Source organism: Conger conger, chromosome 17 (genome assembly GCF_963514075.1).
Source record: "Conger conger chromosome 17, fConCon1.1, whole genome shotgun sequence".
Classification (NCBI taxonomy): Eukaryota; Metazoa; Chordata; class Actinopteri; order Anguilliformes; family Congridae; genus Conger; species Conger conger.
Genome location: NC_083776.1, coordinates 35,728,739 through 35,753,015, shown reverse-complemented (window position 1 = coordinate 35,753,015; position 24,277 = coordinate 35,728,739). Strand labels below are relative to the sequence as shown.

The 24,277-nt window shown below is 44.8% G+C and overlaps 1 protein-coding gene across 1 annotated transcript in view; it reads right to left on the bottom strand.

The window, feature by feature from the left end:
* The window catches only part of dnah9l (dynein, axonemal, heavy polypeptide 9 like), a 106,515-nt gene extending 84,836 nt beyond the window's left edge, over positions 1-21,679 (bottom strand). The window contains exons 1-13 of the mRNA XM_061225761.1: positions 21,434-21,679; positions 18,669-18,847; positions 17,366-17,561; positions 14,072-14,171; positions 13,719-13,930; positions 12,585-12,818; positions 11,056-11,223; positions 10,516-10,632; positions 10,012-10,149; positions 9,751-9,875; positions 8,732-8,927; positions 1,767-1,871; positions 398-805 (exon numbers count right to left, since the gene is read on the bottom strand). Of these exons, the coding sequence (XP_061081745.1) occupies positions 398-805; positions 1,767-1,871; positions 8,732-8,927; positions 9,751-9,875; positions 10,012-10,149; positions 10,516-10,632; positions 11,056-11,223; positions 12,585-12,818; positions 13,719-13,930; positions 14,072-14,171; positions 17,366-17,561; positions 18,669-18,847; positions 21,434-21,679 (2,424 nt within the window). The remainder of the gene's footprint in view (positions 1-397; positions 806-1,766; positions 1,872-8,731; positions 8,928-9,750; positions 9,876-10,011; positions 10,150-10,515; positions 10,633-11,055; positions 11,224-12,584; positions 12,819-13,718; positions 13,931-14,071; positions 14,172-17,365; positions 17,562-18,668; positions 18,848-21,433) is intronic.
* Between the last annotated feature and the right edge of the window lie 2,598 nt (positions 21,680-24,277).

Sequence of the window (24,277 nt, the reverse complement as noted above, 5' to 3'; positions counted from 1 at the left end):
CCGTGCTTACTAGCGAACTAGCTGAGCTCACCACTCCACAGATGCACACCATGGCACAGGAGAACAAGCTCGGACTGTCTTCTACACTCAAATAAATATGCTCAACTATGCTCAACTATGGCTCAGAAAAACTTTAAAAAATAATGGCTTAAAGTTCAATGCATTTAACACCTTGCCCAGGGACTACAGTTGGAAACTAGCCAGCTGGCTAAAACTGCCGCATTTCCAGTTTATTAATGTGCATTGCCCCTGTTTCAACTAAACTAATAAACTAAACTAAGCTATAAAAAATGAGAGAAAGAACAGTTTAAAGTCGTGCGGGTTTAAGTCACCCTGGATAAGAGCCACTAAATAACTGTGATGATGAATGTGGTGGTGGAAGGCGAAGGCGCACAACCTGGACCAGCCGGTGGATCTTCTCCCCGGTGGCAGCGATGAGGGCGTACTTGGAGCGGACGCACTCCTCCAGCCCGGCGACGTCGAGCAGGCCGCCGACACGCCCGCCGACACGCCCGCTCTTCCGGGTGATGAAGGCCTGCTGGCTGAAGCCCCTCAGGAGCTCCTGCACGGCCTCCACGTTGCGCTTGCTCCTCTGCACCCGGCCGTCCACGCCGCGCACCAGGTCCCGCGTCTCCGCGATGTAGTCCCACAGGCTGTCCTGGCCCCAGGTCAGGCTCTCCAGCGCAGGCCGCAGCTGCCTGCGCACGCCCTCCATCTCACCCCCCACCAGCCCCAGCTCCACCTCCAGCAAGCTGCTCCGCAGCCTGTTGCACCACTGGGTTATCAGGAACAGGGTCTGCGTGTACTGGGAGGAGACACACGCCAAGGCAGTGCTACTTAATGGACCACTGGAGGCACTGTGGGTCAGTAAACAGTGTGCTGTACCTTAATGGGCCACTGGAGGCACTGTGGGTCAGTAAACAGTGCGCTGTACCTTAACGGACCACTGGAGGCACTATGGGTGCTAAATCTTTTAAATAAAAATTATTGTTGGATATAAATGCTTGTTTTTAGAGTATACCAGTCTGTTCCTCTACAATATGCCCTGGACCCCTCCATGCTCCTCATGGAGTAAGGCATGCCATGTACCTTCTGTACCTTCCTCAGAGCAGTGAACTACAGTGAGAGCAGTGAGATCACCTTCCTCAGAGCAGTGAACTACAGTGAGAGCAGTGAGATCACTCCATTTTTTAGAGACGTAAAAAAAAAAGAATAAGACAATTGTGGACACCTGGCCACTAAAACTAACCACCAGATAACACAGAATTCAAAAACAAAGCAAATGATAAACCAAACCTTACATTGTGTTGACAAATCTAAGGAAAAAGTTATTTCATAAATTAAACGTGTTCTGCAACCTAATTAGGAGCCTAATGGTTAACCTCAGTCAAAAAAAACCTTTGATGTAATTGTTTGTAAAATAGCACAATAAGCACAATACAAGCATGGGTTTCTCTCCATGTAGAGGCTCCTTCCAGGGGTATAGGCCAATGCACTTCTAGAGCAGGATTCACAGTTCTAGAGGGCTGATAACTGCTGGTTTTCCACCCTCCCTTTATTTGGGAGTCATGTGTGAAGAGCCTGTCAAATCAGTATCACTAATAACCTGAGGGAAAATAAAACCAGGCCTGGATTTGGATTCAAGGGCAAAAGTTAATGATCCCTGATGTAGAGAGTTTCCTTTCTGGAGTACCGGTCGGGCCCAAAGTGCACTCTCACAATGTAAAATCTCCATTTTGGAGTATGGTGTGAGGGCAGCTGCTCACCATGTAGAGAGTCTCCTTTCTGGAGTACAGGTCGAGGGCAGCTCTGGGTATATTCTGGTGTTTCAGCATGTCAAGATACTTCACCTCCCTCAGAACAGACGTCAGCTGGAGAACAAATGAGAAAATCAGAAAAGACTGCAAATAACCAGCCATTTTTCGTTCAACCTTTAAAAGATTTGTCGTCTTATTCAAGGCCATTCAGGACTAAAACATATTCAACGGTTTCATTTGGATTAAATGCATCTGTGGCAAGAGCATGGTTTGCGGGAAGGAAGCCGGGCAATCTGAGGACCAGGCTTACTGGTTAAAATACTAACGGCAAAGTAAACCAAAACCCGCGTCTCTTTCAGGATAGCTCGGTCACTACGAGCAGCTCTCTCTCGCACGGCGACGGTTCCTCTGTCTCAGCTGCCTGCTGTGGAAAGAAGCTCACATTCTAAAGCCTGGACTGATTCTCCAGGTGTGCGCCGACTTAATGTCTTTAGATTTCCCTGCTTCCTTCCTGCAAACTGCTCCCTTGCCACAGAATCAATTTTAAACTTTTAGTAAAAGAAGAATAACACTTTTGATGGGCATATTTTACCAGTGAATAAACTAGTGTAAATTTTGTTCATGTTTTGTGTTTCTACTTTTTATTCATTACCTGAATTTGTGTCGTTATTTTAATATTCAAAAAATAAATTAAAAAACCCCCAAAGAATATCAATTATTTGCTGCAAGAAAACCTTACAGTTTTCACTATAAATCATATCTTTATCACAAGTGAATGACACTTTGGGCCAGATTTAGGTACAAAAAATGAAAATGCGGTGAAAATGCGGCCTGACAAGGGTATTTTGGCACAGTCGCAGTCTGCCTGAAATTAACCTGTGTGTCAGGTTCTGTGTTTCAGGTTCTGTGTTTCAGGTTCTGTGTTTCAGGTTCTGTGTGTCAGGTTCAGTGTTTTTCATTGTTGCTGAGTCTTTTGTCTAAGTGCTTAGTGTTTCCATCTTTTGTTACCTTCTGTGCACACCATCTGTCTGTCAGTTCAGTTCAGTTCAGTTCATTCATTATTTCACCTGTGTTTCACTTCCTGATTGTTTCCCCACACCTGATTGTTATTTCCCTCTCGTTACCTGTGTCATGGGGAAGGTAATTCCTATTGTGACCATCAGAGGGCCGAGGATCATTGGGAACACCTGTTCCTCATTTGCGCCAGGGGAATTACCTCCCATGAGAGCATTTAAAGCCGGTCCTGACTAGGCTTCAGTGCTTGAGGGGTGGAAGAAGGTTTGCCCTACTATGAACCTGGAGCATATCGCTTGCTATAGTTCGGTGGGGACCAAGCTAGCTAGCGTGTCCACGGCGCTTTGGGGTAGCGACAAACGTGCGGGAGCAGACTTGCCGGCTGATTTTTTTTGGCTAGGTTTTTGGCCTCTGTTTGGAAGGGAAAAGTAGACATCTCGTTCGGTTGGACTGATTAAAAAGTTAACTGTTGGCAACAATGCAATCTGACGATGAAGGTGGAGGGGATTGGGGAAATACTAAGAAGAAAGATAGGAAAAGAAAGGATAGGAACAATTTATCTCAGGAGAGAGAGGGAAGAGAATACCGGAGTGAGGAAACAAAAAAAGCAAGAAGTGAGATGAGTCAGAGTGAGGAGTATAAAGTCATATTTAAACTTAGGGAGGGACAAGCAGGTTTCAATTCATTTAACCCCATTGAGTTGACCAAGGCGTTGAAGGCAGGGATGGGTGAAATCCTCCACGCTAAAATTCTTGTAGACGGCAAATTGCTGGTGTTCTGTAAATCGGCAGCTCAGTTGGCCAAAGCCATGGAACTAAAGGCGATTGGGAAAAAAGGAGTGGAAGCGATTGTCCCGGGGCACAAACCTGGCATGAAAGGAGTGATCTATGGAGTCTATCTAAAACTAGCAATGGAAGACTTAGTCAGAGACGTCCAAGGGGCCAAAGTTAGTGAAGCTGTAAGATTCAAAATAACAATAGATGGAAATAGACAAGAGTCTATGACAGTTTTGTTAACATTTCAAGAGGAGGTTCTGCCTGAGAGAGTAACACTAGGATATGTGGTGTATAAAGTACAACCATACAGGAGACCTCCTCTGAGGTGTTACAAATGTCAGAGATATGGGCACATAGCAGCAGCGTGTAGGGGAGCGCTAAGATTTGGAAAATGTGGAGGTGAGCATCTATTTGCAGAATGTAAGGAAACCGTAGTGAAATGTGTAAGCTGTGGAGGGGGACATATAGCTGGAAGCCGGCTATGTGGTCAATATGAACGGGCTATGAAGGTGCAGCAATATAAAGAAAGTAACAAGGAGGTATCCTATGCTGAAGCCGTGAAAAGGGTTGCTGATACGGAAAGGGGAGTGGTAAGAGATGGGAGAGAAGGACAGGGGAGGCAGACTCCAAGAGGTTCTGATGATTCAGTGATTGTGGACAAATTTGAATTTTTAGCATTCATAGTGGAAGTAGTGTGGGCAACTAAACATGCAAAAAACAAATCGGATGTGGTAAAGGTAGTAGTTGAAGCTGCAAGTGAATTCCTGAAATTTGAGCAAGTGGAACCGGCTAACCTTCATACGTACTTATTTTCTAAAGAAAGAAGGGAAGAAAGCAATAGAGGAAGAAGAGTGGAGAGGAGTGAAGACGGATAGTTATGTTTTATCTATTGCAATGGAATGCCCGTAGCCTGATAGCGAATGCTCAAGAGATGAAGAGATTTGTGGATAAATTTAGGGATAAACTGGAGGTAATATGTATACAAGAGACATGGTTAAAACCTTGTTTGGATTTTGTTATTCCAGGGTATGAGTGTTTGCGTAAGGATCGAAAGGAAAAAGTAGGAGGGGGTTGTGCAGTGTTTGTGAGAGAAGGGGTTCAATATAGACGGGTTGATATACAGGCAGCTCTTGAATGTGTGGTGCTGGAGATATGGTATTTATTAATTTGTATAATCCTTGTCGTCAGCTGAGTATGAAAGAATTAGATGAGATCATGGATCAGGTTCGGCTTCCAGTGGTATGGGTTGGGGATTTTAATGCACACAATCCACTGTGGGGTAGTGAGTCCCTGGATAGTAATGGTATAATTATAGAGGAGTTCTTGGATAAGCACTGTTTGGTAGTTTTGAATGATGGTAGGTCGACTAGGTTCCAGTTAGGTAGGGATATTGTGTCATGCATTGACTTAACTTTTGTTTGCTGATTTGGCAAGAAATGGAGAGTGGGATTTGTTGGAAAGGAATACAATGGGTAGTGATCATATTCCTATTCTTATTAAGTCGGTTTGGTAGAGATTTGAGAAAGGAGTTGGTAGACATGCCAAGCAGGATGGATTTCTCTAAGGCTAATTGGGAGAAGTTCAGAGAGCAGTGTTCAATATTTATGGGAGAGGTCAATAGTGAGGGTAGCTTGGATGAGTGGAATAGATCCTTTTGCTGTGCAGTAAGAAGGGCAGCTGACATGTCAATTCCAGAGAAGGAAAGACCTAAGAGGAAGAAAATAGTGCCTTGGTGGAACGAAGCATGTGATGAGGCAGTGCGGGCCCGAAATAAGGCCTATAGAAAACTGAGGAGGACTCCAGTTGAAGCATGTGTAGTAGAATATAAGAGGTTGAGGTCAGAAGCGAGGAAAGCCATAAAGTCTGCTAAAAGAGAAAGCTGGAGGAACTTCTGTGGAACAATAGGGCCAGAAACCTCTATCATGCAAGTCTGGAGGGTAGTACATCGTATGGCAGGAATATATAGAAAGGTGTCCATGCCTGTCCTAATGGAGGAAGGGAGGGAAGCAGTAAGTAATGGTGAGAAAGCAAATTTGTGCGCTAAAACATTTCAAGAAGTGCACAGTTCAAGTAACATTGGGGAGGAAAGCTTATTAAGAAGGAATCAGATGACCATGGGAGAAAAGCACAAGCTAAAAGTAAATGAGGAGAACAGCGCTGTAGTCAATGTATTATTTAGCAAGCAAGCAATTAGATCAGGAAGGAATACTACTCCAGGAAGTGATGGATTAGGATATGAGCTTTTTAAACATATGGAGGAGAGGACACTAGAGAATATGTTATCAATGCTCAATAAGGTGTGGGAACTTGGAGAACTTCCGGCTGAATGGAAACATGCTGTAGTGGTTCCGATATTGAAACCAGGGAAAGCAGCTGCTAGTCCTGGATCGTATCGTCCTATTGCACTTACGGCTGTGATATGCAAGATAATGGAAAGAATGGTAACTGACAGGCTTGTGCATATGCTAGAAAAGAAAGGATATTTTTCTCCATATCAGAGTGGGTTTAGAGTAGGACGATCAACTATGGACTCAGTTTTAATGTTGGAAATATTGAAGAAGGAAGATGCTGGAGATCCAGTATTAGTAGTAGGAAAACATTTGAAAGAGAAGTGGGCCTCTCATATTCAGGTGTATACTGATGGATCTAGAGACCCTGTTAGCAGAAGAGTAGGGTTTGGTATCTGTGTTCCTCAAATCCAGATCTACCAGGGAAGGAGATTGCCAGATGGGATATCAATATATTCAGCTGAATTAATTGCTCTACTGTGGGCAGTGTGGTGGGTGGAGGAAGTGAGTCCCAGAAAAGCAGTTTTGTGCTCTGATTCAGCAGCAGCCCTGGTAGCTCTGGAGGGAGGAGGAACTAGTGCTAGACCAAATATTAGCCAGGAAATAATGCTAGGAGTCTATAGGTTAGAGAGAAGAGGGTGTAGGGTAGGATTCTTATGGGTTCCATCTCATGTAGGAGTTGAGGGCAACGAGGGAGCAGATAGAGCGGCAAAAGATAGTCTGACAAGGGAAAGAGTGGATGTTGAGGTGTCATTTGGATTAGAAGAATGCAAAAGCATGGTCAGGGAGGGGATGTACAACCAGTGGCAGAGGGAATGGGAGGAGGAGAGAAGAGGGAGGCATCTGTATAATATACAGTCATCAGTCACAGTGAGGAGTAGGGGGCGGATGAGTAGGGCAGATGAAATAAAACTGATCAGATTAAGGCTGGGGCATTGTGGAATAGGGAGTGGACTGGCATTAGTAGGCAAGCATATAAATGGTAATTGTGAAGAGTGTGGGGTATTGGAAACAGTCCTCCATGTGATGCTGCAGTGTCCACCTTATGCTGAGGAAAGAAGATAACTTTTTGTGGAGTCAGCAAAATTGGGAATTGAGACTTTCTCATTGAAAACAATACTAGGAGAATCAAAGCACCAGAGTCAGATCGCAAGAAAGGTTATAGACTTTCTTAACGCTACGGGCCTGTATCCGAGGATATAGATCATATATATAGTTTTTTTTGGTTTTGTTTTGTGGTCTAATGTTTGACCGGTGGGAGGCAGCAATGCTGAAGAAGAAGAAGAAGAAGAAGGCTTCAGTGCTTCAGTGTTATCTGTTCGCTCTGACATTCAGCCGGTAAAAGCACAAGGTAGACTCTTGTTGTTTCAGAGTCAGGTACTGTGCTGGTGTGTGTTATACCAATTTACACTACTACTATTTAAGGTAAGGAAGGCGTGTGGTTAGGTATTTTGTTACCAGCGCCTTCCTATAAGGTTTTTCTTTTGTTTGGGCTCGTGTGAGCCGAGGTAGAGGGACGTTGTCCCCGGTATTTGTATTTTGGTTTGCCTTTTTGTCCCGAGCTGCGTCTCGTGGTTTTATTTTCTTGTCTAGTGGTTTTGTGGTAGATTGTATTTTCTTTTGGTGTACTCTGTGCTCGCCTTTAAGCACAGTTATCAGTTGATATTCTCGCCCTGTGTCTTAAGGGTCGCTTTATTTTCTTCAGCTGTTTTTGTTGGCTTTATTTCTGTTTCTTTACTAAGAATCGCCTAAGGGTTAGTTTTTGTTCCTCCCGTTGTTTGGGAGTAGGGATTATTTTTCTGTTTTGGTCTTGGAATTGAGAGGCGATACGCATTGTGGGTTCGCCCTCTCAGGACTAGTCTCAGTCGCGACTGGCTCTCCCCACTACCTCCACCCTTATAACCTGTGTATAAAAGCCCCTCTGTTTGTGTAGTTTGTAGCCAGATTGTTTTGTGCCCTGACTATACTATTCAGCGTTATAGTCAGATTGATACCCATTACGACCTGTTTTGTTTTCGATGTCCACCTTTAGCTCATCCCGTCTGTCTAGTTTGGAACCGCTGTTTATCAACCTGTTTCTGTTTTTTGACCTCTGTCTTTGGACTCTGTTTTTGTCTGCTCTGCCTGTTCGTTATTGACCTTTTGCTTGTGACTACGAATTTGCTTTGGATTATCCCTGCTATCTCTGTTTGCTGGTGTATTGACCCTCTGCCTGGACACTTAATAACAAACTGCCTATTCCCTGCTATTCCCGTTTGTTTGCTATTGAACCCTGCCTGTCTGACCTGCTAATATTACAATAAGGACTTTGAACTAAAAGCTACTCCTTGGTCTCGCTACTGGGTCTGTTGTTCTACACAACTGATAAATATCTTATTTACGAAGGCAACAGCTCATTGCGCCAATGGGAGTGCCTATGAACCGCAGGCAGATCTTGGACAGCACAGTTAAAACAGGTGTTTAGTGTCGAAGCCTAGATCTGTGTTTCTGTCTCGCACCTCGCTTTATGCTTGCCCTATAGAGGCAGAGAATTTTCACACACAATTCAACCCTCGATAATTGTGTGAACTTTAGTAAATTCAACAGAATACATAATCAGACACACTTATAATATCTCCGCCCTTTATTTGCACTCTCCACCATTAAATGCATATGCATTAGGGACATAAGTGCATGTTGCAGTGACTCGCCTTGATCACACGCATTCTGCGGCTCCAGTCCCGTGCGCCAGATTGATACATATAACGTTTCCTGGGCAGAATGCGTGATATGTGTGCCTGAAAATCATCGCAAAAGGCTTCGTATATCTGGCCTTTCTTTATTAAATGGGATTTATTTGGGGTAAATGTTTCACAGAAACTTTCAGCAGGGTTACTTCTGAGACGGGTACACTTACATTGGGGTGAAAGTTGAGTCGGACCAGGCCAGTGTCCTGGTGGAGGGTGAGTAGGGGCTCCTGAAGGTGGGTGCGGCAGAGCTGATCCAGACCCTGGCTCCAGGAAGCGAACACCTCCTCGTCATGCTGATCCAGTGCCTCCAGAATCCTCTCACACTGCTTCAGCACCTGTACGGCTTCAGCGCTTCCTAGGGGTCTGAAGACACACACAGAAACACACAGCAACACATATGCTGTTTTGTCATACAATGCCAATCATCCTATGCTATTGCACCCTGGTTTTCAGCTTTGGTGTGCTATATTTTGGCCAGGGAGCCAAATTAAAGTTCAATGCATTAGAGATACAGTACTTGACATATTGGCCGATAAATATTTTGTCTCATCTTATGATAATGGTATGTTATTTAATTTCTCAAGTGAAATATAGGTGGACAAATCATTGCTTTCAAATGTTTTTTCGTCTTCTCGTCTTCGTCTTCTTTCTCTTCATCCGATTGAGGCTCCACTTCTGGCTCATACACACACGGGTGAATTTGCCCGATTGAACCTGCAGCCGTGAGCCCTCTGCCATTCTGGATACATGTACGGGTGCATGTCGCCACGTGTGCTTGCTTAGGTCTACTTGTGGGTGGTATCTTTTGGGAGGAGTTGAGGGGGGAAGTGGAGTTGCCCTGAGGTCCTGATCACACCCACACCATCCTGAGGTTCTGTTCTATACAGATTTTATGATTTGAAATGTGTTTATCGTAATTCAGCCACTGTACAATCACTGTAACTATGTCACCTCACGTCTGCCACACTAACTAGGATCAAGCTGAAGTGAAGGACACCTTACCCGGACAACATCATGGGTACTAGCCCAAAATAAGGAACACTGTAGCACACACACTGTTTAATGCAACAGGGGAGAAGACAATGTGTCAACAACTGCGGCGACCTGGAGTAAAAGATAGCCTTTAATTTTACCAGCTTGAAGCTTTTCCTTTATTACTAACTAGGATCACTGAGAGGAGACATACATGAGGGTCAGATGGTTCAGGCTGCTTCGGCTGGCCAGGATTCGAGCCCGCAGCTCCTGGGCCCACATCAGGCTTCCTGCTGCCACTGGCATGTTCTTCCCCAGGGCGGCACAGCCACTCTGCATCTAAACATCACCACGCCCGGGTGTTCATCTTTTTCTCAACCTCAAATGTATTCAGTGTATTGCATAAAAAAAGGAATTAGCCTTGCTGTTCCAATACGTTTGGAGGGGAATGTATGATAGATAATGAATATCTTACTTTCACTCTCTGATGGTCAAGGACCTGCTGACAGCAGTTAAGCTCGTCCTCACACATATTCAACAGGACGGTGTAGTTTGGGGCGAAAAGGCTGCTGATTCTCGGCCTCTCCAGAAAAGTGCAGAACATCTGTAAGAGCTACATCAGAGAAATATGACATAATGAGAGTCCCTACCATAAGACACACAAAGCCCTGCTACCAAAGAAACAAATGAAACAGCTCATAGCAGATTCTATAATTCAATCTATAGGCTAGAGCAGAGAAACTCTACTGCGCTGCAAAAATTTAAGTCTTGACTAAAATACTTTTTGCAGTGTGGACATGGAATATACATAAAGAATATTTTGCTATGTGCTTGTTGTGCTTTTGTGAAAGTGTGTGCTCTGTATGCAGATGAGGCTGAAGTAACCTGTTCCTGTTTTAGCTTTCCCCACTCATTACCCACTCCAGATGGGCCATCCCCCCCGAAAAGCACACCATGAATGGCAGAAAATTGTTGCCACCTTAAAGGCAGACTCAAGTCCTCTGCAATGCTGAAAGGCGAGGTTTAGCACTGTGCCCAGACGCTGATCGAAGTCCTTGTTTTGCTCCATGAAATGGGTGTAATCACAGAGGAAGTCCTGCAGAGATGACTGTAGGTTAGTCTTCAGTAAAGGATGCTATGCATGTTGTTGTCACAAAGGCACTGTCTAATTGACCTGCATCATCTGGGACAGCGTCATGTGACATGTCAGAGACGCAGAGAGCCAATGTACCCCCTACCCCCCCATCACTGCAAGCATGTGCCGGTGGTTACCTGTGTGATGTAGTCCAGGTGGGGGGGGGGGGGGATCTACCTGTTTGGTGTAGTCCAGGTAGGGGGGGGGGGGGGGGGTTACCTGTTTGGTGTAGTCCAGGTGGGGGGGGTTACCTGTTTGGTGCAGTCCAGGTGGGGGGGTTTTACCTGTTTGGTGTAGTCCAGGTGGGGGGGGTTACCTGTTTGGTGTAGTCCGGGGGGGGGGGGGGGTTACCTGTTTGGTGTAGTCCAGGTGGGGGTGGTTTACCTGTTTGGTGTAGTCCAGCGGGTCGTACTTGCGCTCTCTGAGGTTCCTCCAGCTGTCATGGAACTCCTCGTTCAAACTATACACCACATCACTCAGGATCTTCCCCCGACACCCTCCCAGCTCAATCTTCTCCAGCTTAAGGAAGTCCAGGGCAGACACGAACAGCTCCTTTACACAGGGAGAGAGAGAGCAAGCAGTCACTGTCAGATTTGCATGTGCTACCTTAACCCTCAGATAAACATATTTTCCCTCTTAGTTTTTAACTCATAAATTTAGTCCATTGAGCCATTGTTCATTATTGTAAGAACAGTCTCAGCTACACGAACAAACCATGAAAAATCAGTTAATTATTTGTTCACATAGTGAACTGCAATGAAAGAGCCAAAAAAGAAAAGAAAATGAAATTCTTGTATTTTATGACACACAGCCAACATATAATGTCTTCCAAGGACTTTTATTAACATTTCCTTTGGGGCAACAGGTGGTAAGAGCAGTCATCTGGGAGTCAGAGGGTTGCTGGTTCAATCCCGCCCTGGGTGTGTCGAAGTGTCCCTGAGCAAGACACCTAACCCCCAAATGTTCCTGATGAGCTTGTTGGTGTGTGAATGGGTGAATGAGAAGCATCAATTGTACACCGCTGTGGATAAAGGCGCTAAATGCCAACCATTTACCATTTTACTCCAAGGAGTTTACACAGAATGGTGCGGGGAAAAAAACATCCAGTGACCAGCAGTTCTGCCAATGGACACTGCCTTGTTTGATGAGAAAGGTCAACGGAGAATGGCCAGATTGGTTTGACAGAAAGGCTACGGTAACTCAGATAACCATGCTGTACAATTTTGGTGAGCAGAAAAGAACCTCAGAATGCACAAGGCTGCAACAGCAGAAAACCACATCGAGTTCCACTTCAGTCAGCCAAGAACAGAAAGATGAGGCTGCAGTGGGCACAGCCTAACCAAAACTGGATAGTTGAAGACTGGAAAAATGTAGTCTGATAAATCTCGATTATTGCCGAGGCATACAGATAGTAGGGTCAGAATTTGCATGACCTGCCTTGTATCAACAGTCCAGGCTGGTGACGGTGGTGTAATAGTGTGGGGAATGTTTTCTTGGCACACTCTGGGCCCGTTAATGCCAATCAATAATCGCCTGAATGCCACAAAGCCTACAAAGGCTTACCAACAAAAAGCATAATTCTAATATAAACATTTGTGTACTGTGTTAACACTACTTAACTTACTGTACTAAATGTTTGTTTTATTAACATTTCATTAGAAGGAGTACTTTATTGTCTGCTGGCAACCCAGCTTGTCTCAGACTGGTGAAATGCTCAAATGCTCAAAATGTGAAATGAATTTATCTGCATGCCCAATACGTCCGGCATCTGAAACACCATCATTGTCAGTGTTAATATACAGACCCAATGCTGACAGCATCTGAAATTCAAGCGTTGTCAGTGTTAATGTACAGAGCAGCGCAGAGGTAAGGGTCAGGGGTTTAACCCTGACCCTAATCCTGACCCTACCAACCTCGATCATGAGCAGCCTCTGCAGGATGCAGTCAGTCCTGTGGAACACCAAGTCTGAGGGGAAGTCCCAGGGCTTGACCTCCTGGCTGCCCCTGTAGTACTGACGGATCTTCTCCCTGTGCTGCTGGAAGCTCCGCTTGAAGCTCCTGATGACGTGGATGGTCTTCTGGACACGCTCCAGCCCCTCCTCCAACTCCATCTTAAACAGCTCCTCAGGAATCAGGTACGCGAAAGCCTGCCCAGCACAAACACACCCCACCTCAGGAATCAGGTACGCGGATTTTGCTGTAGTTTTTCTATTATTGTTGGTATGCTGCTCCCCGGTCATTTATGTATTAGTTTATACAATCCTATGTTTTTAAATGAGCAGTGTGTTGAGTCTTCTGTGAAATACACTTTAAGTAAATGACTCGATGACCGTTCTCCGCTCTCCAATCGGTTTGCCAACATTTTTTACGATATTAACGACATTAGCAAATTGATTTCACTAGAAATTTATATATATATAAACACACATATATATAATGGCAGGTTTTCATTTAAACAGACAGATCAAGAGCATATCCCAAAAATACAGGCATGGTCCAAAAGCCAGGTAGTCAGTAGAGACAGGAGCAGGTAGTCCAATCACGGAGCTTCAGTAGCCAGTATAATGATTGGGAAAGAGCAGAAACAACCAGGATGTATATATAAAACGCAGGAGAAACAAAAAGCCAGACACATTGTGCCTTATCCTGTTCATCCCCTTTTTAAATAATTTGTTAAACTGCCCTCAAGAAGATGCTAAAGAGTCACTACAGCAACCAAGAGCATTAACAAAAAGTCTTTCATTCCAAATGCAATCACGTTGCTAAATTTGTAAACACCACACCTTTTCACTGGGGGAACACCCAGTGTTCCGCACCTTTTCACTGGGAGAACATGCATCGTTCTGCACCTTTTCACTGGGAGAACACTCAATGTTCCACACATTTTCACTGGGAGAACACTCAATGTTCCACACCTTTTCACTGGGAGAACACTCAATGTTCCGCACCTTTTCACTGGGAGAACACTCAATGTTCTGCACCTTTTAACTGGGAGAACACCCAGCGTTCCGCACCTTTTCACTGGGAGATCACTCAATGTTCCACACCTTTTCAATCAGCAGGTTGCAGAACTCCTGCAACAGCACCACCAGGCGTCCCGGGGCGCAGTAGTATTGGGAGCGGCTCCAGATCAGGCACAGCGTGTGGAAGAGAGGAGCGATCAGCGGCTCCATGTGGACTAAGCTCTGCTCCTCCAGACGGGCGATGTGCTTCTTCAGCGGACGCAGGTGCAGCTCGATGTCCACTGCCTCCAGGACCGCTGTGTGAGGCAGAGAGAACAGAACATCGGCCCAGCAGTTCAGCCCAGATACACAACATCTAGCCCCTCAGAAATTATAGTTCCCATGTGACATTAAAGAGTGCATTGTTTGTATAAAAAGCTCTGAGGTTGTGTTTGAACCTTGGTTCACTTTCAGAATGATGTCCCTGAAGCTTGAGTAGTAGCTGCTCTTAATCTCCTTCAGAATCTCCACAATCTTTTCCACTTTGGGATTCTGGATCTGAGGAAAAAACATACAGAAGTCCACGTCCAAATCCACAAACAGGCCAACAAGGTGTACAGACCGACAAGGTGTATGAGAGGTTTCAGTCGGGGTTCAGGAAGCATCATAGCACCAGAAGCGGAACCAGAAGCAAACAAAGGGGCGTGGAAAAATGGCCGGTTTAATGGCGGATGAAGGGGCAGACAGGGCGTAATCAAAAAACCAGGGGGTCAGCCCACACAGGCAAAAGTACAAAGGTTGATCCAAAAGAAGAGTCCAAAAAGCAGGCAGGAGTCATAAACAGGATCCAGAATAAACAAGATGGAATGCCACAAGGGCAAGGGCTCGGGATCAAGGGCACGGGAACAAGGAGGCTAGAACTGGGGGGAAGGGTTTCAAGGGCTCGGGACTCAAACAACAGGACAAGACGAACCAGCAAGGTGAGACACATGAAAGGGTAATAGCAGAATAACGAGGGGGAAATGAAAACGCGGACTGGACTCACAAAGACACACATGTAATACAAACGTCTCAGGACTAGGAAGTAGACAATTGCACAGAATCAAGAGATGTAGAGATCTGGAGAGACAGGTGTGAATACTTCGCTGAAACTAAGCAAGTAATCAGTGATAGAATAGGGAGGCGGAGTTACAGAACAAAATTGAAACTGGAGATGCCGTAGTAAGTTAGTTATGTGATTTAAATTACAAATACCCAAAACTAGTGAATGTTAGTTTGTTAGTTTGACGAACATATTTGTGTATTAGTATAATAAGTACTGTACAAATTCTATGTTAGTTGGGATTAGTAAATTAGTGCTATCAACAAACATGAAATGGAGAGAAAGCAGGAAGTAAGGAATGCAAGATTGGAAGGAAGGTTGAACCCCGGAACTACCGTAAACACCCGAATAGTGGAGCACGCAGACAGGGGAGTGACTCGGGCTCGTAAACATTCAGACTCAGACATTACAGGGGAAGACGAGTGCAAAAACGAATGAAAATAAACAGAACACCAGACATGACTAGGAAAAATCGACTTCAGAGAGCTAAACAATATACAGTAAAAAACAAATACCCTCTGCCATTGATGGCCTCCGCTTTTCACCCTCTACACGATGCCACCATCTTCACCAAGTCAGACCTACGCAATGCCTACCACCTGGTTCGTATCCGAGAGGGTGACGAGTGGAAGACCACCTTCAATACCTCCCTCGGACACTTTGAGTACCTGGTTATGCCATTCGGCCTCACTAACGCACCTGCCGTGTTCCAGGCGTTAGTCAATGAGGTTCTTCGGGACTTACTGGGCCGTCACGTATTTGTCTATCTACTCCACCAATGTCAAGGAGCATGAGACTCATGTCAGACAAGTTCTTCAGAGACTTTTGGAGAACAAATTGTTTGTCAAGGCGGAGAGGTGTGTCTTCCACACAGACACTGTCGAGTTCCTTGGCTTCATTCTGGAGAAGGGACAGATCAGGGCGGATCCCAAGAAGATTCAGGCAGTCACTGACTGGCCTACGCCTTCCACTCGGAAACAAATCCAACGCTTCTTTGGAATCCCCAACTTTTATCGGAGATTCATTAGATCATACAGCCAAGTTGTCTCCCCCCTCACCAAGCTCACATCCACTGCCATGCCATTCCGTTGGGGTCCCGAAGCGTAGGGGGCATTTGTAAATGGTAAAATGGTAAATGGTTGGCATTTATATAGCGCCTTTATCCAAAGCGCTGTACAATTGATGCTTCTCATTCACCCATTCATACACACACTCACACACCAACGGCGATTGGCTGCCATGCAAGGCACCGATCGAAGGGATCGAACCGGCAACCCTCCAACTGCCAGACGACTGCTCTTACTGCCTGAGCCATTTCGCCCCTATACTTGTCAAGATTAAGAGACTGTTCTCTGCCGCACCTATCCTGGTGCACCCCGATCCCACTCGCCAGTTTATTGTGGAGACTGATGCATCCGACACTGGGGTGGGAGCTGTGCTGTTGCAAGTCTCTGCCTCCGACAACCGGTTACACCCATGCGCTTTCTTCTCCAAGAAGCTCTCACCAGCGGAGATTGGTTGTGATGTCACTGACTGATGTTTTGGGGTTTTTCGTCACAGTTCTCACAATGTTTCCGTCATCAAGTGCTGTTGTTTTCCTTGCTCGACCAGAGGTTTCTTTCTTTTCCAGGACATTCCAAATTGTAGTACTCTTTTCTAAGCTTCAAAATGGCTTGCTTTTCTCCAAAAGACTGCTCTCTGGTCTTTGTGTTGGTTTATCTTTTCAAACATAAATGCAGTCTTCACAGGCAAAAACCCCATGCTAAAACCAAGAGTGGACATTCAGAACTATTTATTGTTTCACCAATCAATCTTACAGGACACATCTGGGAAACAAGAAACACCTGTCAGTCACACACAATTGGGTGGTCTGATAAAAAAGGTGATATAATCTGAGTTGTTTAACAAATCTAGATAAAAATACCAGAAAATAAAAGCTGATATTCAGATCATGTATCTTCATGTATCTTTTGACCTCAAACTTAATTGTCTTTAGTGCAGGGCAAAAACAAAGGAATTGATCTTGCTGTTCCAATACTTTTTGAGGGGACTGTGTGTCGCTGTGGATAGGGTCGTCTAACGCATTTACCAATTTAGCCTGATTAAAATGAGCAATACAGTAGCTTACTAACATTCCCAGACCCAAACCGGCGTGTTTGGAAGCCAAGAGTGGCTTAACGTTAAAACATCAGACCACATTAGCTATAGACAGTTACAAAGACTAAATGCCAACCCATAATATATTGATAATAGTTTGCATTGGGTACAGGTTTGGTGTGACGCTTGTGTGTTGTTATACATACTACATGTTATTGAAGTCCCACTGAGTATGTCTCACTTGCTGAGGATTGAAGACTAAAAGCAAAAGAAAGCAAGCCCCAGAAACACACAGGAAGTGCAGCACAGGTCTTGCAACCAAACATGCAAATTTCACGGATAGAGGATTTGGCCAGCCGACATTCAAACTGAGAACCTCTTCCTTGCCAGGCAACCACTATGCCATTGTGCCTACAGAGCCAAAACAATAGAACATTTTCAGATCCAAGCCTAGAAAAGTAGAATAATAAAGTTATTTAATGAGCAATACAATACGTTTTGAAAGCCTAGTCAGTATGCAAGGCTGTGTCCCACCATTGTCCTGTGATCGCACCTGTCTTTGAATGCCCAGCAGGTTGTCCCTCTGCATGACCCAGAAGACGAGTTCGGCACTGGGCCCAGGGTGTTCCCCCTGCAGCAGGGCTCGGCTGGAGTCCTTCTGCAGGACGTCCCAGATCTGGTGGGTCCAATGAATGACCATGGTCTCCATGGCGTACAGCATGGAGCGGTCGACCGACCATCCAGCAGAGCTGTGGACCCAGGGGCAGACCCGCACACAACGTCATATACACAACCTGATATACACAACGTCATATACACAACCTGTCCACACACACAACGTAATATACACAACCTATCCACACACACAACATAATATACATAACTTATGCTTGTAAACAACATAATATACACAACCTATCCACACACACAACATAATATACATAACTTATGCCCGTAAACAACATAATATACACAACCTATCCCCGTACACAACGTGATATACACAACCTATCCACACACACAACATGATATACACAACCTATCCACACACACAATGTAATATACACAACCTATCCACACAAACAACATAATATACACAACCTATCCACACACACAACGTGGTATACACAACCTATCCACACACACAACATAATATACACAACCTATCCCTGTACACAACGTGATATACACAACTTATCCCCGTACACAACATGATATACACAACGTAACATCACCCCATCAACAGCTAATGCACAACATCACCCCATCAACAGCTAATACACAACATCACCCCCATCAACAGCTAATACACAACATCACCCCATCAGCAGCTAATACACAAAATCACCCCAACAACAGCTAATACACAACATCACCCCTGTCAGCAGCTAATACACAACATCACACCCATCAACAGCTAATACACAACATCACCCCATCAGCAGCTAATGCACAACATCACCCCATCAGCAGCTAATACACAACATCAACCCATCAACAGCTCTTACACAACATCACCCCCATCAGCAGCTAATACACAACATTACCCCATCAACAGCTAATACACAACATCACCCCATCAGCAGCTAATGCACAACATCACCCCATCACCCCATCAGCAGCTAATACACAACATCACCCCATCAACAGCTCATACACAACATCACCCCCATCAGCAGCTAATACACAACATTACCCAATCAACAGCTAATACGCAACATCACCCCATCAACAGCTAATACACAACATCACCCCATCAACAGCTAATACGCAACATCACCCCATCAGCAGCTAATACACAACATCACAACACCATGTGTGCATATCCGTAGCAAAGCGCTGACCTGTGGCTGAGCTCCGGGAGCTGGGCCCTCTCCACACACAGGGGCAGGGGCAGTAGCGTCCGGCCCTGGGCCCGGCCCTGCAGGGTGACCAGCTGGCTCTTCAGCTGCTCCATGTGCCTGCAGATGTCCTCAGAGAGCCCCCGTGGCCAAGTGCCCTGAGCCCTGCCGTCCACCAGCACCGACACCAGCACCTGCCCCGCAAACAAGACTCAGAACACACTACTGCCACTCACACACACTCCTGCCAGGCACCTGTTCCTGACTAACATTACCTCTGATTCCTGACTAACATTACCCCAGAGAGGAGAGCTGGGCTGACATTACCCCAGAGACGAGAGCAGGACTAACATTACCTCAGAGACGAGAGCAGGACTAACATTACCCCAGAGACGAGAGCAGGACTAACATTACCCCAGAGATGAGAGCAGGACTAACATTACCCCAGAGATGAGAGCAGGACTAACATTACCCCAGAGAGGAGAGCAGGACTAACATTATCCCAGAGATGAGAGCAGGACTAACATTACCCCAGAGACGAGAGCAGGACTAACATTACCCCAGAGATGAGAGCAGGACTAACATTACCCCAGAGATGAGAGCAGGACTAACATTACCCCAGAGAGGAGAGCAGGACTAACAGTACCTCAGAGATGAGAGCAGGACTAACATTACCTCAGAGACTAGAGCAGGACTAACATTACCTCAGAGATGAGAGCAGGGCTAACAGTACCTCAGAGATGAGAGCAGGCTTAACAGTACCTCAGAGATGAGAGCAGTACTAACAGTACCTCAGAGATGAGAGCAGTACTAACAGTACCTCAGAGATGAGAGCAGTACTAACAGTACCTCTGAGACGAGAGCAGGCAGCTGCTCGAGCGGTTGGCCAGAGACCTCCCCCAGCCAGAGCTCTGTGCGGAAGTTCGATTTGGACACTTTTGCGCCCCGCCTTTTCAGGATACACAAAAGCTTGGTTTTCCATGGCACTGGGGTCTTGGAAAAAGCAAATAAGTGTGTAATGCTTTCAACAGCGAAAGCACTGGAAATAAGCGATGACTTATTTCAGTTGAAGATATGTCAGAATAAGCGTAAGTGAAAACATTACCTTTACATGAAACAATCTCACTTTATATCTCAAGTTTATATTACACAAAATGTGAAATGTCTCATATTAGCTATATGATAATGAAATTTCAAATCTCACCATTTACGAGGAAAGCTGCCAGTGCATTTGAATACATATGAAAGACTAGGGATTAGGTCACTGCAACTTTCCTTTTCATGCACCGGTAAATGTGTTCATGCAAATGTATACCTATTTCAAATGTTAAAACAGGGTGGATATCATGGACAATTAAGTATTCCATCTGATTTACTAAAACATAAATAAATTACTACCCTCTTTGTGTGAGAATTTTTAGAATGCCTGAAAGCAGGTGGTAATTTGTCTGCCCTGAAATAGCCCACAGAATGCTGATATAGACTATAGCTCACACACAGGATGCTGATATAGACTATAGCTCACACACAGGGTGCTGATATAGACTATAGCTCACACACAGGATGCTGATATAGACTATAGCTCACACACAGGGTGCTGATATAGACTATAGCTCACACACGGGATGCTGATATAGACTATAGCTCACACACAGGATGCTGATATAGACTATAGCTCACACACAGGATGTCAATGAATGTATGTTTGAGTAAATCAGACACAATACTTAACTGTCTTCATTCCCATAATATCCACCCTGTTTTTGCGCCTTCACCCCAGGTCTACATATGCATGACCACATTTAACTAAAGGAAAGTCACAGAGTGGCTTTATCCCAGCAAATCACATCCTTATCATGATTTTCACCAATTACAACATTATTGTAAATCCCACGTAGATATTGTGACCTTGTAGTGACTGCTTTTCCAACGCAAACACAATGCTTTAGTGGATCTAGCCCTGAATGTTTTTGCGATGCGATTGCTTCCTTAGCAAATCTGTCTGTTTATGCAACATGTAAGGGCTTTGAGCATTCTGTACTGCCCCTGTAAGGAATGTGATGCACTGCCTGGAGGTGTGCTTGCGTATTTATTTATTTGTTTGTTTGTCTGTTTGTCTGTTTGTAAGGGACAAGCACAGAAAACACTGACAATCGCAAGTACTGTCTGATGTATATGTTTTAGCCAAAGCTAATGTCCAACACCAGTCCCTTGATGAGCAAAGATTGTCGATCCATTCAGTCTTTAAAATGAATACATTGTTATATGTTAAAACAGAGCCAACTATAGTAAAAATAATTACAAGAACATATACAAAATGACATAATTCATTAAAAATAACTGATTTCAGTCATGATTGCAGTGATGGTGACCCTTATTGTTTTAAATATTTGGTTATGTTAGACTTGCAGAGAGTTCTGTTAGACCAAAATAAGTCCCGCAGTGTCTGATTTGGCTATTTCTATTTGAATTGCCACATCTGTTCATGCCAAAACTGTGTTATTGCCACGTCTTGGTCAGTTTATCAGATTAATCTAAAAAGCTTTTATCTGTGTGATCACTCCATCTCTTGGAACTACTTCTCTCTCTGGTTTTCAGCGCACTGCCTGGTTATGATTAGCACTTTATTGTATTTCTCTCGGGATTAGAGAGTCTGCCAAATGGCTGTAATGTAATGTAATGTTATGCAAGTTATTCCTATTGAAGCCCAGCTCCAGATGTATTAAAAACATGGGTGGGACTGTGTTGTTTAAACATCATACTCATCGATGATTCCTTACCTGCCCGTCTGCCGCATGCAGAGTCCCCCCGGGTCCGCTGAACAGCACCAGGAGCTCACAGCTACCTTTATCCAGGAAGTCCAGCAGAACCTTCTGGTTCTCCTCGGAGCCGATGAAGCGGTTCCATTTGTCAGTCTTCAGGCGGAGGCAGGTGAAGGCCTGCTCCCGGAGGAAATCAACCCGCTCATCTACCACTCCGCTGCCTTTCCTGGGCTCCTGAGGAACACGGACCCTGGCATCGGCCATCGCTACTGCGGCTGCAGGACAGACGACACAAACTCACCCCTCCAACACAAACTCACCCCTCTAACACAAACTCACCCCTCCAACACAAACTCACCCCTCTAACACAAACTCACCCCTCCAACACAAACTCACCCCTCTAACACAAACTCACCCCTCCAACACAAACTCACCCCTCTAACACAAACTCACCCCTCCAACACAAACTCACCCCTCTAACACAAACTCACCCCTCCAACACAAACTCACCCCTCCAACACAAACTCACCCCTCTAACACAAACTCACCCCTCTAACACAAACTCACACCTCTAACCCACCCTCCTTGGGTTCCTCACAGTTCCAGCTGAAGCTATGAGCTGCGTTTACAGTCAGATGCCAGCCAAGACCAAGCAAAACACATACAACCCAGCCAGATCCAGCCTGGAGAATAAACCTGAACCAAGAGGCTCAAAGCTATGTGCCTAGAAGGTCCAGTCCTGCATTCTCCTTAACCTTTTAAACCTCACTTTTTAAAGGATTCAACAAATCCCCGGAACTCTTCCTTCTGCCAGCCCTCTGGAACTGATACCCCAGCCAGAGTCAGGTGGCCTGGAGCCATAGCAACAGACAAAGGGATAGGGATGCCCCCCCCCCCCCTCTCGCTCTGTACCTGAGGCCTGCTGTGACGTCACCGCCACGCCAGCACACCAAACACCTGTTCCTTCTGAAACTTGAGCACAGGTGGGCCGTCTCAACCTGGCAGCAGATCCGTCCATCAGCGCATCCCCACTGTAGCTCGATCCCTGACCCTGGGCTCCAGTGAACCACATCAGCCCCTTCTCCTCCAAACTAGCCTAGCCCTTAGATGCATAGGCTTCTCAGTACCCCTCTAAAGCCCAGCTACTCAACTCCAGGTCTTGGGAGCCACAGTGTCTGCAGGTATTTGTTCTTTTGTTTTTGTTCTACGCTGAAGACAATTGAGCTTGAGGTCAAAAGATGTACATGAGATGGCAGCTTTTACTTCCTGGTATTTTTATCTAGATTTCTTAAGCAACTTAGACCACCCACTTTTAGATGAGCAAAAGTATTGGAACATGTGACTGGACAGGTGTTTCTTGTTGCCCTGTTAGATTGACTGATTTAACAATAAATAGTTCTGAATGTCAACTCTTGGTTTTAGCCTTGGGTTTTGCCTGTGAAGGCTGTATTTGTGTTAGAAAAGATAAACCAACATGAAGACCAGAGAGCTGTCTTTTGGAGAAACGCAAGCCATATTGAAGCTTAGGAAAGAGGGGAAACCATTGCACAAGGTTGTACAATAACTTAAAATGTCCTGAAAAAGAAAGGAACCGCTCGCGTACTGAGCAACAGATATTGAACAGGCCGACAAAGGAAAACAACAGCAGTTTATGAATAAAAACATTGTGAGAGCTGTGAAGAAAAACCCCAAAACATCAGACAATGACCAAGAACATATTGTTTGAGCAACAATGTGGTTTTTGATGGCCAAAAAGTGGAAAATCCTTGACCGAGTCAATCACTGGATCTGAATCCAATTGAGCATGCATTTTACAGGCCGAAGAGATGACTGAAGGCAAAAAGTCCCCGAATAACAAACAGGAAGATGAAGACTGAAGATGGCTGCAGTACAGGCCTGGCAGAGCATCACCAGGGAAAATACCCAGCATCCAGTGATATTTATACATCTCAGACCTCAAACAGTCATTACATGCAAAGGATATGCTACCACTTAAAAATGATTACTTTATTCTACATTATGTTAAATTGTCCAATATGTTTTGATGCCTGAAAATGGGGAGGACTATGTACAAAAGATTATACACACACAGAGCACTTTATTAGGTATTTATGAGACTTATTTTTTAGACTTCTACTGCTGTAACCTATCAACTTAAGAGTTATGATGCGTTGTGTTCAGAGATGCTCTTCTGCATAACACTGTGTGGTTATTTGCGTTACTGTCACCTTCCTGTCAGCTTTGACCAGTCTGGCCATTCTTCTCATCTCTCATTCACAAGGGTTTTTTTGGGGGGGGGTTTGCACCATTCTTTGAAAACTCTGAAGACTAGGGTGTGTGAAAATCCCAGTTTCTGAGATACTAAAACCACCCTGTCTGCCACCAACAATCATTCCACGGTCAAAGTCACTAAGATCACATTTCTTCCCCATTCTAATGGTTGATGTGAACATTAACTGATGCTCCTGACCCGTATCTACATGACTGTATGCATTGAACTGCTGCCACACAATTGGCTGATTAGATAAATGCATGAATAAAGTAAAAATGTTCCTCACAAAGTGATCGGTGAGCGTATAATTTCGAAACGGTTCATCCGATATGGATGGAAATACCCTCCATGAAAGCTGAGTCTGCACTTCAAACTCATCATTGTATCATTTCAAACTCAAAGCGCTAGAATATAGAACCAAAATAATGTGTCACTGGCCAATGAATTATGGTATATATATATATATATATATATATATATGCACATTCATACACAGATTATTACACTACACATAACACTTTTTAACAATATTCCATGTTAAAAAAATGTAATTAGTTTCATCAAAGAAATTGAAAGTAAACACAAGCAAA